The sequence below is a fragment of the Quercus robur genome, chromosome 5 (genome assembly GCF_932294415.1).
Source record: "Quercus robur chromosome 5, dhQueRobu3.1, whole genome shotgun sequence".
NCBI classification, from domain to species: Eukaryota; Viridiplantae; Streptophyta; class Magnoliopsida; order Fagales; family Fagaceae; genus Quercus; species Quercus robur.
Window position 1 is genome coordinate 52,803,727 of NC_065538.1, and position 16,913 is coordinate 52,820,639.

Genomic DNA, 16,913 nt, shown 5'->3' on the forward strand with positions numbered 1-16,913 from the left:
GATACACGTTGTGTTTACTGCGTTTGGCGTTACCCTTTTTTTTTTTTTTTTGGTGTAGCGCGCGTTTTAGGGGGACAAACGGCCACTGTTCATAAACAGTAGCTGTATATTTCTGACTTTTCAGCCACTTTTCATCAGTTTGTGGGTCCTGTGCACTGTTCATAGGATCCACAAACTTCACTTTTCAGCAACTTTTTATTATTAAAAATGGGTCTTGTGGTACTATTCACACATTTAAAAATTATTTTGCTACAGTGTTTTAAGTTTTAAGTTTCAGTAAAATAAGTTATATCCAAACGAACCCTTAGTCTAGCTAGTATATTCTCTCACTCTCTCTTTTTTCTATTGTCCTTAACTCTTTCTCTCTCTCTCCAATAGATATGGAGAGAAGGGTTAGATTGCCATGGCCTACAAAATCTAGGGTTTAAAATGCTAAAGCCAAAAAGTTATGGTTTAATTTATCATAACAGGGGCAATTCTAGAGTTGTTGTTGATGTTTTTTCTCCCCAAAGAAATTAATGAAAATGCAACAAATTCATAAAAATATAATATATTATCAATCAGAAAGAGTAAAGTAAATAAACAAAAATATCAATAAAATATAATTGAAAGAGAATATATGTAAGAATTTTTTTTTTGGGTATGTTACAACAAAGAATATGTGAATCGTCATTTGAACGAGACAATAGCCTCGTTAAAATAATCTTTAGGAATACACGTCAAACAGAATTGCGTAAACTTCAAAGCGTGGCTCTTGTGAATTGTGACTTGTCCAAGAACATCCTGGCGGCTCAAAAGTCTGAAACCTAGGTAGTGAGCAAAATGCTTTATCCAAATAGAATTCTTGGTCCTATCAAAACCCAATAACTTGGGTTATCCAATTTTGACAGTGAGTTTAGATTAAACCAATTAAGTTGTCCTATTAGCTTCGATCTTCAGGTTTTCCAGTAAAATTTGAGACATTTGTAGTAATTATGTTCTTGATAGTCACAAAACAATGGCGGAGCCTCGGTGCCATGAATGGTTGTAATTGCACCCATGAAACTTGAAATGATTTTGAGATAAATTAGGGTTCAGTCTTTAGCAGTGCAAACTTTATCTAGAATTTTTTTTTTTTTTTTAATAATGGTTTTGTATAAAAAAAAGTTTCTTTTTTAAATGAACAATTCATTACTACAATTTTACTCCACGAATTTTTATATTCCAAAAAAATTTGTAAGTCTAACAGTGTTGCTTTGAATAATTTTTTTCAATACTCTTATTACTAGTTTATTGGGCGCAACTGATGTTTGTTGAGATCGATGTTGATTTTTTCTTGATAGCTGATTCAAAACAATTATTTAATTAATTTCAACATTTTTAAGAATATAATTATATTTTTTTAAATAAACAACATAATATATGAACCTTTTGTTCTAACTAATAACTAATAAGGAATAGAACTGAAAATATTAATACTTAAATCAATATGATATTTAATTAAGAAATTCAGTATTAAAAAAAATAATAATAAAAAATTTCATAAATTAATTTCAATCCAAGTGGAAAAATCAAATAATTACAATCCAATTTAAAATTTTTGAGTTGAAATAATTCTTTACTGACCTCAACTCTCCATAAATTAAAATTTAATATACTCTTAATTTTTAAAAATTTTTAATTTAAAAAAATTGTTTTTCGTGTAATATAATGGACCATCTTTGTTTTGATTTAGGAATAGGGGAACTTTGTTTAGTTTTTATTTTATTTTGTATTTTTATAAATAAAAGGATTTTTTTTAATGAAATAAAACAATATTTAGTTTAATTAAAAAAGTTGTTCGTTATCAAATAAGGATGGTCATATGTTAAAATTATACCCACACCAAAAAAAGTCTCATTGATGAGTTAGCCTAATGGCAAAGAGAAGCCATAATGGAATGCATGCTAAATATTGCTTTAACTCTTATCGTATCTATATATAAAATATGAGAAATGCTAACAAGTGCCCTTAGGGTATTGATTAAGAATCCAGTTAAAGAAAGTTTTTATGGAAAAAGAAAAAAAAAATTAATGTTTTGACAGTTTTTTTCATTTCTCATAAAAGTGATGTCAAAACTTTCCTAAAATGGATTATTAATGAGTGCCCTAAGGGCACTTGTTAGCATGACCCATAAAATATTATATAATTTTATATTAGTTTTCTTCCATTTAATAATAATAATAATAATAATAATAATAATAGGTGAAACTGAGAAAAACTCAAATTAGAATTCTAAATTATAGTTCCAATTTCGCGCCATGTGTTCTAAATTATTTATTCTTAATTTTTAAATAAAATGTGGGGTCACATCATAAATATTCATCCAAGTAAGTTATTAGGTACAAAAACCAAATAGTCTAGAATAAATGAATTGTAAAAAAAAAAAAAAAAATGCTTCACAATAATTTTTTTTAATAAAAAAATATGGAGTATCTAATAATATCTTTACAAATTTTTTTAAATAGTTAACAAAATATAAAAATGATTATCAATAATATTTAAATTATATATATAGGAATAATATTATACATCTTATTGTATATATTTAAGTGTATCCATGCATATGCATGACGTTATAAGCTAGTTGATTTAACATACGTAGTCAAGGGTTCTGTAATTTAATTGGTTGATAATTTTTGGTATTTTCAACATAGAAATTCAGTGTTTAAATTGTCTATTCTTTATTGTAACTATTGAATTTATAAAATAATAAAAACATAGGTAGATTTATTATACTTTTAAACTTGTCACTTTTGAAGTTTTTTTGTTTTTTTATTTTGTAAATCTTTTAAATATTCTACTGTTGTGTTCCTCTAATTGATGAGACAAATTCCTAGAAACCGTGAAAAAATATTTCTAGAAAATGTGTCATTACCATAAAAAGAAGGAGAAATTTTATTTTTTCTACTAATTTGTAACCTATGTATATAATAGGGGTGGATGGCTATATATAATATTTAGCAAATGGTCCTCCTATAATTGTAACAAATTTATGCATGTAAATACTTACTATATCAAATTTTCTTTATATTATTCTTATACCATGCATACGTAACTTATTAAATTAAAATGTATTATATGTTCTTGAAAATAGATAATTTATTTAAATGGCTAATACATCATTTTTTTTTCTTTTATTAGTTTTAAACTATATGTAACTCATCATTGCCTATTTTGTTAAATTTTCTGTCGGTGTGTATAACAAAATACATATTTTAGGGACGAAAGGAATGTAGTTCCGTTTCTATTTTTGTCCCTTTCTTCATACTCAAAATTGACGAGAGTAGATAGAAGGGCGAAATGTATAATATTTTGGATTTTCAAGGGCATCGGTAGAACTTTTTTAAATCTTAAGGATGAAAATAAAGTAGAGTTATATACATTTTTTTTAAGTAGAACTAGAGCTATATTTGGAATGGAAATAAATCAAATAATATTTTAACCTTCTAAAAAATTAAATAAATTAAGCATTTGGAGTTTGGTTGAAAAGAAACAAGGAATTTGAGGAACAATGCATTTTTTTTGCCAAATTAAGTGCTAACGTCGCACTCAATTAACACGTGAGGGGAAGGGAAATGCCATGCAAAATCTGATATATATTTGAAGATTCAGATTTGTGAAAGTTAAGTATTTCGTTATTTCAAAAGACTATTATATATATATACACTTGAATTGATATATGTACACTAATAATTAATAAATGTACACTAATAAATCTACTTAAAAAAAAAGAAGATTTTATTGGCATCAAGAAACAAGTGACAGTTGAAAATGATTATTGATAGTAAATTTAATTAGCAAATGTGTGCGAATTGAAAAGAATACAGTTCAAATGATGTAGGTCATTGTTACTTTTTTTTTTTTTTGAGAATGAGGTCATTGTTACTTAATTATTCTAAAATCTCTCAAAGTGTATTTAAGAATAGTCCAAGAGTCATTTTTACTTTTTCAATTTTTACAATAGTTTCGTATGTATGTATGAATGTAGGGCTAATTGCCTAATTCATAGTAATTCTTTATCAGTCGATGGTGAGCCTTGTTCTCCTTTATCTGATGTGACTGGATTGAGTGCGGGCTGAGCACAAATCCATCATGATTCGATTGTGGAACCCCTATATGAATATATTTACAATATTACATCACCACTTAATAATCATGCATAATAAATTTTATGCCAGAGATCATATATTCCATGTTTAGGCCTATAAAAATATTAATCCTGAAGTTCTAAAACTCAGGAACATGGGAGATATAATCTCTCAATTATCAAGCTTTTGCTACATATCCACACCTTACTCAAAAGGATTATTTCTTTGTAGGACAAATAATAAAATTGATAATGTGTGTACATCTTATATAATGCAAAGCCTTCCCAGTCTTGTTAAAATATAATGCAATAGTATTATTTATTGGGATTGGTTAATGTATGCCCTTAGGGCATTTATTAACCATCCATTTTTAGAAATATTTTATGGGGAATTGAAAAAATTGTCAAAAAAGTAATAACTTTTTCCTTTTTCTATAAAAGTTTCCTAAAATGGTTACTAACCTTTAGGGCATACAATAGTAAAACCCTTATTTGAAATCTAAATTTCATTCCACCCTTTTCCGTTTAGAAATATGTTAGTTCTAATTAATTTGGAGCTATTTTCCCTCAATTCATTATGTTGTGATTAAAGAGACCATTCATGTATAGTTTTAGTGTCATAATTTTTTAATGTGTTATATGATTTGTTTAAATAATAAAAATTAATAAAGAATAATCATTAGGAGAGAATGTCATAAGTTGAATAATAATAATAATAATAATAATAATACACACTAATAATTTTATAGGTTACAACCAAATAGAATAGAACTAATAATTTTATAAGTCAGAACCAAATAGAATAGAAGAGGCAGCTCAAAACTAGTTCAAAAGTAAACTCTCTCCTGATATTTTTGCAAGACTTCCCCTCTTTTATTTTATTTTATTTTTTTTCTTCTGTAACTGAGTACAAGGTTAATTGTTATTAGTATATGCCTACCCAAAAAAACTTGAGTGCTCTAGGAGCAATGCTCTTTCCTCTCATATGAGGGATGGGCCCTACACGTGAATCTCACCATGAAGCCCACCTCTCATGTGAGAGAAGAGAACATTGCTCCCGAAACATGTAAGAATTTGCTGTGCCTACCTACTAAACATTTAGCTTATGGGTCATCGTAAGCAAAAAAGGGGGGAAGGGTCCAATTAGTAGTGTACAGACTATCAGAGATGACATTCAATTACCCCAGTCTTTGCGGTGGGTAGTTGAATAAGCCTTTACTGCTGTGCTCTCTTGTCAACTTCTAAACATCATAATTTTCAACGATATCTCCTATGAATTTTTTTATACGATATTTTAATAGCAAGAAAGGGCATTCGTCAATACATATTTCTTTATTGGAAAAAGTCCACATCTCTTTCACTCCCCAAGTCCTTTTTGGACATTTGGTAACCATAATAAATTGCAGTTGTGCAGTTGAGTTCGTCCATTCCGAAATTGTGAGAGCCAAAGCTGAGTATTATTCTCTCCTACCCTGATCCTTTGCTCTCATAGCTTCTTTTTGTGTCAAAACTCAAGAGTGATGGCTGAGAATTCAGGAACCAATGGCAACGATGCTGTTGCTTTGAATGTTAATCATGAAACTCCAACCTATGCCTTCAAACCCAGCCGTGAATCTGGCTTCCGTGTCTCTATACCTTTCATGCAGAAGGTGAGTACTCCTCATCTGCTTCCAAGTACTAATATTTGCCTTTCCTTTGAACCCATTTGAAAAAAAATTCATGCTCATTCTCACCGACAACTATGTTGTAATTAATTTCTCTGTGATAAATGAAAGACAGCATAGTTGGTTTCTTTTACTTCTTTCATCTATTTGATATCATATAGATAAACAAATCTCATATGCCAAAATTTTTTTTTGCTGGGTAATTGCGGGGATAGAACCCTTGAGCTAACGCTTACATACGAAACCGGGCACCACTAGGTTACAAGGCCCGGTGGTAAATCTTATATGCCAATTGTCCTCAAAAAAACATATTCTATATGTGTTTTTTTTTGTTCTGTCTAATTAAGGCAACTTCTTCTACCAAGTACAAATCTTGAGAAGAGAATTTAACACGGAAATTTTTGTTGATGGCAGTTGATTGCAGAGGCGGTGGGTACATACTTCTTGATATTTGTGGGCTGTGCTGCGGTGGTGGTGAATTTGGACAAGGACAAGGTTGTGACTATGCCAGGAATTGCAATAGTTTGGGGACTGGCCGTGACGGTTCTGATTTACTCTGTTGGCCACATCTCTGGTGCTCATTTTAACCCAGCAGTCACTATTGCTTTTGCCACTTGCAAAAGATTTCCAGCCAAGCAGGTAAACTACACCAACCATAGTCTCCTCTCCAAGAATTTTGGTATTTAGCGACGACCGAAAAGTCTTTTCGGTTTCGGTCGTCGCTAAAAGTACACATCATTACTGCAAGAAATGATCATGAAGAAACAAAATTTCACATCTTTACAAAAAAAAAAAATCTAGTTCAATTTTGGTAAATTTTCAGTCTTAAAACTCTTAATGCTTGTATTTTAACATAATGTTCTACAAACCATGCTATACTCAACTGATCTGTTGATCTAATTTACTACCCTGTTGTTTAATTAAGATCAAAGTGATGGCTATGTAAATCAGATTTCTCTCTCTGATCTGATCCCCTTTTTTTCCTGTTAAATTTTTATCTTGTAGGTGCCTGCTTATATAGCAGCTCAAGTCCTTGGATCAACACTTGCAAGTGGAACTCTTAGGTTGCTCTTCCAAGGGCAGCATAACCACTTTGCAGGAACACTGCCGGCTGGGTCAAACATGCAGTCTTTTGTGATTGAGTTCATAATCACATTCTTCCTCATGTTTGTCATATCCGGTGTTGCCACTGATAACAGAGCTGTTAGTTCTTATCCCTTTATATTGCTCCAATTTTGATATAGAGTTACCAAACAATTTATGATTTTTTTTTTTTTTTTGGAAGAGACAATTTATGATTAGCAATTAGCAACTGTGGTTGGTTAATTAGTTTTTGGACAAAGTTTACATCCAAATAAATCAATTTATAAGATTATTTATGTGTATGTAATATTTAAACATGTCTCCTGACTCGTTTAAAAAAGTAATGTAACTAAAACTAGTGGTTTAGAGCAAAAATTATTCACTAATTTTTCTAACTCGTTGGCCTGTAGCGTCAAGAATTTTATTCTATCAAGTAAACTGCCTATTATACTACTTCCACGTGCTTTAGTTTCAAACTTGTAATACTAAAATAACTTTAAAGCTTATCTGTGTACACAATCAGTTATGATTTCTTTATACACCATTGAAAATTACTTTTTTTTTTTTTTTTTTTTTGTTAATGCAGATTGGAGAGCTTGCTGGCCTTGCTGTTGGGTCAACGATCCTACTTAACGTCATGTTTTCAGGGTAATAACTTATAATCCAATTAATCTGATTGAACCTTATCATAAAAAATAATTATGTTCACATTAGGCATTATCGCCAGTTAAGTGCACACTTTTTCCTTGTTTTTCATATGCAAAATTTTGTTTTTACATTGTTCATGTACACTAACATTATAAACTAAACAAATCTGTACAATATTGTAGGCTGTTCATGCAAATGTATACAATTGTGTACAATTTACATGAACAAATATCTTCATATTTGGTATGCTAACATAATGAAATTGGGATCATCCTATATATGCTATTTGACAGGCCAATTACAGGAGCATCAATGAATCCAGCAAGAAGCTTAGGGCCTGCAATTGTACACAGTGAATACAGGGGGATATGGATATACATGGTAGCACCCATTCTTGGGGCTATCTCCGGTGCGTGGGTCTATAATGTCATCAGGTACACCGACAAGCCAGTGCGAGAGATCACCACAAGTGGCTCTTTCCTAAAGGAGTCAAAAAACAACAACACCATCTGATTTCAAAAGTCTATCTTTATCACTACTACGTAGCATATGTATTATTAGGCTTAAAAGTATAGGGAGGAACTTACATGTTTGTCTATTCTCAAAAGTAATCCCTTTAGGGATATAACTATAGCGAAAAGTCAGCTTTTCTTTTTTGCTTTCTTTCTCGTTGTTAATGGTGTCATCAGTGTCATGTGAATTACTAGCTTAATGACTTGGAAAGAGAGAAAAAGGGATTGGTATTGCGCATTATTAACGTTGTGGGAGGGCTGGATGGAGAGGAGGAAAGTGAGGATACATGACACGAGGATCAGCTCTGTGCATGTATGTTAAGCAGTTCAAATGGATAAGGACATAGCTAAAAGGGTATGTTTGAATCTAAAAATAATAATAATAATAGTTGGGCATGTTTGATTTTGGTTCCTCAATGATAAAGTAGACTGTTTGATACTTTTCTCAAAATTTTAAAAATCTAATCTAAGCAACCAAAATTAAATTGACCCAATATTCAATGAAGCAAAAATCAAACCGACACATATTTTAAGGAGAAAAAAAAAAAATGCAATTTTATCAGTGCTATTGTCACCAAAAAACGTATTCTATCAGCAATCCACTCCACATATCGTTCATCTAGTTAACAAATACCGGATAGAAAATAGACAGAGGAATTAAATTGTTCTAGTTTTAAAACTCAAATGATGAAATTAAAACGTTTTATAATTTAACTAAAATCAAACATATTTCATATTTTAGTGACAAAATTAAATTGCCAATTTGCTATCATTAAAATATTTAAACCATGGCAGTGTTTGAGAACTTTTCATATTTAAGCTAATGGATCCTATTCTTAAAATGCACAAGGTAATCAATAATGCATCGGTTCATAAAAACTCTTGCTAATGACTCTATCATTGATGATGCTGAAAATCACTGGTGAGTCACACGGTTTTCGCATGATCAAGACAATACCTGCGAAACAAGAACAAAGAAAACCCTAGGAGAGTACTGGTGTGGTACTGGTCAAAGACCCTCCGAAGGTTAAGTTAGAGAACTTTCGCAACTCTAGAGTGCCAGAACTGGTGTAAAATTATGCGTATCTTAGTTTGTGAAGGTCTTGGGGCTTTTATAGTAGTATGGGGTTTGGTATTCGTTTCTTGACTTAGAAGTTCTTTCCTTGTGGGAGAAATCTTCTTTAGTTTGCATATCTCACTGGATCTTTTCCTATAGGACTCTCTTGAATGAGGCACAAGATATTTCTTTATATGCTTATGCGTGGGGGCCAAGCCATGTCAGCCTTGTCGAAAGCTTGCTTATCCTCTTTAGCTTACCCTCGTCAACTTTGTATCCTGTCAATATATTCTAGTCGTCGCATTCAATGTTTGCTGTCTTCAGGGTGCAGCCGTCAGCTTTGGGGTGGAACTATCGACTTTCACTGTTATTAAGCCGTGGACGTACAAGCGAGGCTGACGAGTTTATTAGGACCGTCGCTTCCACCTAACCTAGACAACTTTAACAAAACCACAAGATTACGCTTATCAATCATGATCCTAGTACCTATAGTTATTTGTCACATCCATTGTTTATACTTGGATTAAAGATCTTTTCAAATAGGTTTCTCAAAAAGAAAAAGATCTTTTCAAATGTTGCTTAAATTGATACATCTGGGTCCAAGAAATAGTCAACGTAACTATTTTTTTCCTCCTCTCCATCAAGCACCGCATGATAACGTGGCTACAAGAAAAGCCTTAAATTATTAGGACAAGAATCTGGATTGTAATCTCCTAAGTACTACCCAAAATTATTGTAATAATAATATTTATAAATAAAAAAGCCCCCGATTCTATTAACTCACTTGACTCTCAGCTTGTAGTAAAATACAATTCTCTCCATTTCTAGTTTATACTTTATACTAGGACCAATAGTGTATTTTGGATATTTTTATTAAAAACTCATTATTAATTTGGTTAGTCTCAATCTTAAAATTACAGCATTTCCCCAGCTACATGTCATCTTAGAAATAAAAGTCCTTGGTGACACCAACAGGACACCATTTGCTACAAGTCGTTTATTTGAAAATTCCATGATCATTGAGCAAATATGCTATAAGGTACATCATCATTTATTCCTCCCAAATTTCATTTCAAATCTAAACTTACAGTTAAATCACAAAAGAGATCTTTTAGCATCAATAACTCAACCTATTTGGAATAGACGATATGAATTTATTATCTGATCAACTGATCTCCTTCCAACATAATAACTTGGTTTCAAATTCCAAATTTGATTATGAAAGGAGGACTTCTTAATTTCTTATTCTAATATCTCATCATCTTTTATTTGGGAAATTAATTATAATCAATGAGTCACTTAATACTTTCTCAGTTAAAGATGATATCTAAACTCAACATTAATGTCTCTAGTCAACTAGTTGTAGAAAAGGCTTTATGAAATTGGATTCTAGCTGGAGCTTGACTAAACTAAGTACATAGGGGGTATAGTTTTGGAGTGTTCATAGTCTTACTTGTACTGTAACTATTCATATAGTGGAGATTTTCCTAACAATGTGGTCAGGGTGAGGTTTTTCGAGTGCTCGAGGTTTCCTCTTCCTAAATACTTCTTGGTGTTTAGCTTCAATTAGGTTTCTTTTCCGCATTTCCATATTCCTTCCTATACGTTTTAGTTCTCATATGTGTTAGCTAGCAATATAAAATTTGGTTAATCACTTACATTGGACTAATTGTTAGTTTTAGCTTAAAAATGATTAAGTTGTAATTTTTATTATTATGAGGGTTTCCAAATATATGCTTGGGTGTTAGTAGGCTAGTAGAATTTCTCAAGAATTATATTCACAAATTAATTCTTCTTTTTGAAGTCTTTCAGGAATAAGATATGTTATCGATCTAATTCCTCTTTGGGTCTTATAATTAGAGTGATCCTTATATTCTTACAAATACTTTTCTATTACATCCTTCACTCTTTGTCAGAAGCATTTGTTTCAAGTATTAGTTTATTTCATTTTTTAGGAAAATAAACTTCTAATAAATCATCTATATCTCTTTTGATTTGTTTATCATTTCTAGTCATTTATTCGTCTAGACAAATATTTTTCTAATACATCCTTCACTTTTGTTAGAAGCGTTTGTTTCAAGTATTAGTTTATCTCCCTTTTTTAGGAAAATATCTCTTTTGACTTGTTTATCATTTTCTGAGTCCTTTTTTGGTCTAGAAAAATCCCTTTTTATTTTAAGTTTTCAAAAAGAGATGTTTCTTTTTAGAGAGAATTTTTTATATAATTTTTTCCATAGTTAAGAATTTGTGTAAAAAAAAAAATGTAATTGTTTATCTCCAATTTTTCCAAGTAAATTATCTTATTTTAGTAATTATATATTCTTGTAGTTTCAAACCTGATTGATTTAAAATCAAGCTTGAAAATTCTATAGATTCCTTCTTTACCCCAATTTTCTTTGGGGAAAGAATTATGCCATAATTTTGAAATCTTTCACAAATATCTTCTATTGTTTTAGAGCACAAGAATGTCATCTATATAGAATTCACAAATATATTTTAGGTCTTTAAATATTTTTATCCATCAAATTTCGAAAAAATTGAGGAACTATATTGAGTCCAAAGCGCATTACATTTCGACAATAATGTCCTCTAGGTGTGCTAAATGTTTTTAATTGTCTAGAATCCTCAATTAACTGTATTTGTCAAAATCCTGACTTCCGATCAAATATGCTAAAAATCGTTGATCCTTTGGTATGGTTAACAAAGACATTTTTCAAGGAATTAAATATCCATCAAATGCTAATTGTTCATTAGGCCTCTTGTTGTTGATTACCATATATATATATATATATATTACATCTTTAATTTTACTATATGGTTTCTTACCATAAAAGCAGGATTAGAGTGGGGATTGTTTGTTTCTTCTATCAATATAGTTCTTTAATTTGAATATCAAACTCGTCTATATCTTGTTCAGTAAGATCATGTGTTTGAATCTAATAATAAGTTAGAATCTTTTAATTTTAAGCTACAGAAACGAGAGTTTATTGTCCATAATTTCGAAGGGTCTTCACTACAATATTTGGTAAGATATATGAAATGGGGCCTTATCTGTGAACAGTAAACAATCTTCAGACTCTAAACCAAATACACCATAAGATATGGTCAAAATAAAGAGAACCCAAATCCTAGAAATCTAACTAACCATTAATAAGTCCGTAGTACCCACCAATTAAGATCAGTTCAATAAGATAATTAGGTGCGGTTTGGATAGAGATTAATATGGCGTTTGCATTTTGCGTTGTGTTTTGCTCCTTTTTTTTTTTTTTTTTTTTTTTTTTCACGCGTTTCAGAGAAAAATTTAGCTGAAACGGCTACTGTTCATGCATAGTGCATGAACAGTAGCCGAAATTTTTGACTTTTTAGCACATCAGTGGGTCTCGTGTACTGTTCACGGGATCCACAAACTTCACTTTTCAGCAATTTTTTCATTAAAAATGGGTCTCACGTCACTATTCACACATTTAAAAATTATTTTGCTACAGTGTTTTTAGTTTTCAGTTTCAGCAAAATAAGTTTTATCCAAATGGACCCTTAGTTACAAACCATTTGAAAATTCACGCCAAAAAGGGTGGAACATTTCACATTTTCACTAATGAGGATAGAGTCAACATATATAGGAGCTTCAGCCATTTCATCTTTACCAATTAAGATCAAGTCAATAAGACACGTTACGAACCATTTTAGAATTGACGTTTGCACATCGCAAGCTACAGCCTACAACGGTGGAACATTCTACATTTTCACTAATGAGGAGTTGAGGACAGAGTAAACATAAATTGGAGCTTCAGTCTTTTCATTTTTATTGGAAAAGTTAACAGATGCCTTAAGAGTTGTGGGTGCTCAAGGACCGAGGATGAAGTTGAAGGGTCGAAGCATTGACCCAAGAACTGAGGATGAAGTTGAAAGGTCACAACATTGACGTGGAAATGCTGCAAGCCATGTGCCCAAGGGAGGAAGCTGCCCGAGGAGGAGAAGAAATGAATCATGGTACTCTGTGGTATTCTAAGTGGGAGCTAGGATCTGAAGAGAGTGGAAGCCAGTGGGCAGTAGGGAAGCTTTTGGTCTAGTGTAGCCTATTATATCTGCATTAAATGGTAGGCAACAGTTTTATCAGTTGCATTGATGAGGAAGTGACCTAAACAATGTAAGTCACAGCTAAGCAGGTTTCTTCCACCATCTTCTTCAGATGTGAAAGGTAACAAGTGTCAAAAAAGGAGGGAGGTTAGGTAGAAATGGATGGTGAAGATGTGATGGAGGTAGAGGTATATAAGGAAAGGAGAGAGCATCGGAAAGGAGATCGAGAAAAAGAGAAAATAAATAGAAGGAAGAACATTGAGAGGAGAAAGTGAACAGTACTACTTTTTATACAAACCTAGTCTCTTCGGGAGTACCTGTGTAGAGCTTGATACTCATTTGCTTTTGACTAAAAACCTGATTCATCTTTGTACCTGTCCTCAGGCAGAGCCCATTATGGTTATTCTTTCCCTCCTCTTATAAAATTTATTGATTTGGGCCATGTTTGAAAGACACAACCCATTACTCTAAGTGGGCTTGGGCTACAAACTTTTAGGTCCTTACAAGAGTATTACTAGTTTATGAATTTTTTTTATAGGAAAAGAAAAAAAAAAAAAAAAAACTTAACAATTTTTTATATTTTTCATAAAAATAATATCAAATTTTCCTAAAATGGTTCATTAACAAATGCTCTGAGAGTATCTATTAACCAAATCCCATTTTTATTATTACTATTATTTTATAAATTCATAGTTAGGGTCATGGGGTAGAAAGATTTAAATCTTGAATGTCTTTATTGAAAACAACACAAAATGCCAATTATTTATTTATTTATTTAGTTTAATAAGAAACAAAGTAAGTACCAACCAATTGAGTTACAAAACTTTTGATTATTTTCAATTCTAAATATGCTATCAACATAAGGTTTTTTTTTTTTTTTTTTGGGTTGGCCAAAGCAATCTTATATTTTTTTAAAATTAATATTTGTTGCACATATTCGTGCATAGTCTATTTGAAAATTGTGTATTAAAAATACAATTAAGATATTATGCTTTATGCTCTATCCATCACAATTTAATAATTTTTTTTCTTTTCTTATAAAATAACTAAAGTTTTAAAATGAAAAAAAGAAAAGAAAAGAAAAGAAATTAAAAAGATACACTATATCAGGGACGAAGCCAAGACTTGGAGTGACCAAGGGTAGCTCTATTGCTATCTACATGTGGTGGCTCTAACCTTTGAGCTCTGTCTGTGTTATTGCTTAGCTGCTAAGTGTTTTTTTTTTTTTTTTTTTTTTTTTTTAATTTAATTTTTTGGTCTTTGATGGGTAAAATTGGTTGATTGAGTTTTTTTATTTTTTATTTATAAATTAATTATATGGAGAGTGGTTATTGGTAAGTAAAAAAATGATATAAGTGGTGGACCCAGATGCAAATCAGTAATAAATTATGCCTCAACGGTTTATAAAAATTGTAAGGACATAATTTGGCTCCCAAGCCCAAAGGATGGATAAACTTAGGCCTAAAGAGTCCAATACAATGAATTTGTAGAGAGTGGGTTGGAAAACTGGGCTTTAATGAGTTAGATAACAAGTAAAGTAGATTCAGATAACAAGAAAATGAGGATAAACTGGTTTTATCTAAAGAAAATCGTCCTTGGCATAGTCCGAGGAGATCAGTTCTTATATATTTCTTCCCAAGTTTGATTACAAGTTCAGCTCTTGATTGCTATAGTGTTTCTCTTTTAATTTTTCGATCTCATTCCTTTAGGGTCTTTTTTTTTTTTTTTTTTTTTTTTTTTTATATTACCTTCCTTCTTTCCTCTTTACCCTCCATGTGTAGGGTAGATTGCTGGTGTTGATCCTTATTCCATCAGCACCTTCCTGAAGTCTCTGGTAGTAGCTGTAAGGCTGAAAATTACTATTCAGGTATCACCTCCACATTAATGCGGCCAGTTGGTTAGGTGCAGAGTATTCAATGCTGTGATAGTAGCTTTTTCTTTAGATATTTTAGGACTTCCCTCTATCCTGTGCTTCTGTGATGCTTATCTGTATCAATAGAATCTCCTGGAACACTGCCCTAGATGGTAAACCATTCTTTCGGACCTCGGCTTTGCTCGGTCGAGGAGGGATTCATCCTCGAACCACCCTCATGGGCCCTTATGATCAAAACTAATTTCTTCACTTGCTAACATGGACTCCTCTGATTATGTTCACCATTCCTCGGACTACTTCATGTCCTCAAATTAGGCCTCTGTCCCAATATATACATAGATATATATTGCTGGGCCTAACACCCCTACAATAGCCCCTTAAAATTCTCCTCTTTGGCTCCTCGGGAAGAAAGGAGGATTTCGATGTCACCACAATGACCCCGTGCCTTATTGCACCTCATCCCTGTTTGCCTAGGCATTTTTTTAATTGCCTAACGCACGCTCCTGACACTTCAGCATCCGAGACACGCCTTCATTAAATTTTGGTGGCTCTATGTTCCCCATATTCTATGGCGTGATATGGATCCAATGGTTGAGGATTTTGTTGGAACTCAGGCGGGAATTTTCCCGTTTGTCACTCTCTCTTTGATATAAATACTAGCCAAACACTTCATTCACCTCACTTTAGCACTCATACACTGAACTTGCATACTTACTCAATTTACTTGTGCCCTTACACACACCAAAAGCTAGTCCGAGGATAGTTTTCTTCTCTGTGTAAATCTTTATAAACCCTTCCATTTACTTTTCTTTATGTTTCTCTTTTCTTTATGTCCTTTTTTCCTTGGCCTCTCTATTTTCACCTTACCTCTTTAGTATTTTCAACCCTCCTTCAAGTATGGGTAGATTCACTTATCTAATAGACTCCGGGGAGGGTATAGAGAGCTTTAGAGCTCAGTATAGGATTCTGCCAAGTGTATCCATTAAGTATTGCAAGGAAGGGGAATGGCAAAAGAAAAGGTAAAAGGGAGAAGTGGTAATCCTGATGATTACCTTCATGGAGAGAGGGATGAGAATCCCTATAGGCACTGTCACTAGGGATTATCTTAAGGCTCATAGATTAGCTCCCACTCAATGTGCCCCAAACATGTTTAGGATTCTAGGGAGTATAGACGCCTTTAATGAGAAAATGGGCTTAGGACTTACCCACCATGATGTTAACTAGGTTTACAACCTCCACCACCTAAAAGGACAGGGGTATTACCTAAAATCTAGGTACCCCGAGGTCAGGCTCATCCAATGCCTCCCTGATTCTAACAAAGGCCTAAATAAGGACTTCTTGATCGTATCCGGGGAGTGGCACGATGACTTCCCCTGCCTGAAAAGAGAGGGGACACCAGGTGGGGCTCTAGGTCTAGGTTGATTATTTCAAAGTCATCCCCATTTCTTTTTCTTTGGTTTGTGTTTGTATATGAGTTTCCTTTGATTCGCACTATTTTTTGCTAACGATGTTTTTTTGTTTTTCATAATGGTTTTGCAGATAAGAATGCTGCTGTCTCCAACTTTGGTCTTATCAACCAGCCGAGTTTAGACAAGATACAGAAGGTCAAGGTGTTTGTCCAAAGTGACGGTCAGCTTAGAGCGGCACATCTAATTCTCGGCTACACCCCCATATCTAAAAGCTTCTAGGCGCCAAAGTGTGTAATCAAAGCAAAAGACCTTCGCCTACGTTAGATAAGTGTTGCCACTCCGAGTTTTCTCATCACTAGTCCTATCCCAGAAGGCATTCTCATCACCGATCCTATACCAAAAGGCATACAAAAGGTAGCCCTACCACTGCAGTATACAATCGGAGAAGCCACCTCTTCTCATTCTGCTGTCAAAGAAGAGGA

The 16,913-nt window shown here is 32.5% G+C and overlaps 1 protein-coding gene across 1 annotated transcript; it reads left to right on the forward strand.

Moving 5' to 3' along the window:
• The first annotated feature begins 5,483 nt into the window (after positions 1-5,483).
• LOC126726317 (aquaporin NIP1-2-like) lies at positions 5,484-8,166 on the forward strand. The gene is made up of 5 exons (XM_050431551.1): positions 5,484-5,757; positions 6,187-6,411; positions 6,778-6,975; positions 7,442-7,503; positions 7,797-8,166. Exons 1-5 carry the CDS (start codon positions 5,629-5,631, stop codon positions 8,014-8,016), a joined length of 834 nt encoding a protein of 277 aa, XP_050287508.1. The 5' UTR covers positions 5,484-5,628; the 3' UTR covers positions 8,017-8,166.
• The last annotated feature ends 8,747 nt before the right edge of the window (positions 8,167-16,913 follow it).

Excerpts from the sequence above, each read along its gene's own strand:
- LOC126726317 (XM_050431551.1), top strand. The coding sequence starts at position 5,629 with ATGGCTGAGAATTCAGGAACCAATGGCAACGATGCTGTTGCTTTGAAT. Across the intron at positions 5,758-6,186 it reads CTATACCTTTCATGCAGAAG|TTGATTGCAGAGGCGGTGGG; the intron begins GTGAGTACTCCT and ends TGTTGATGGCAG. Across the intron at positions 6,976-7,441 it reads TTGCCACTGATAACAGAGCT|ATTGGAGAGCTTGCTGGCCT; the intron begins GTTAGTTCTTAT and ends TTGTTAATGCAG.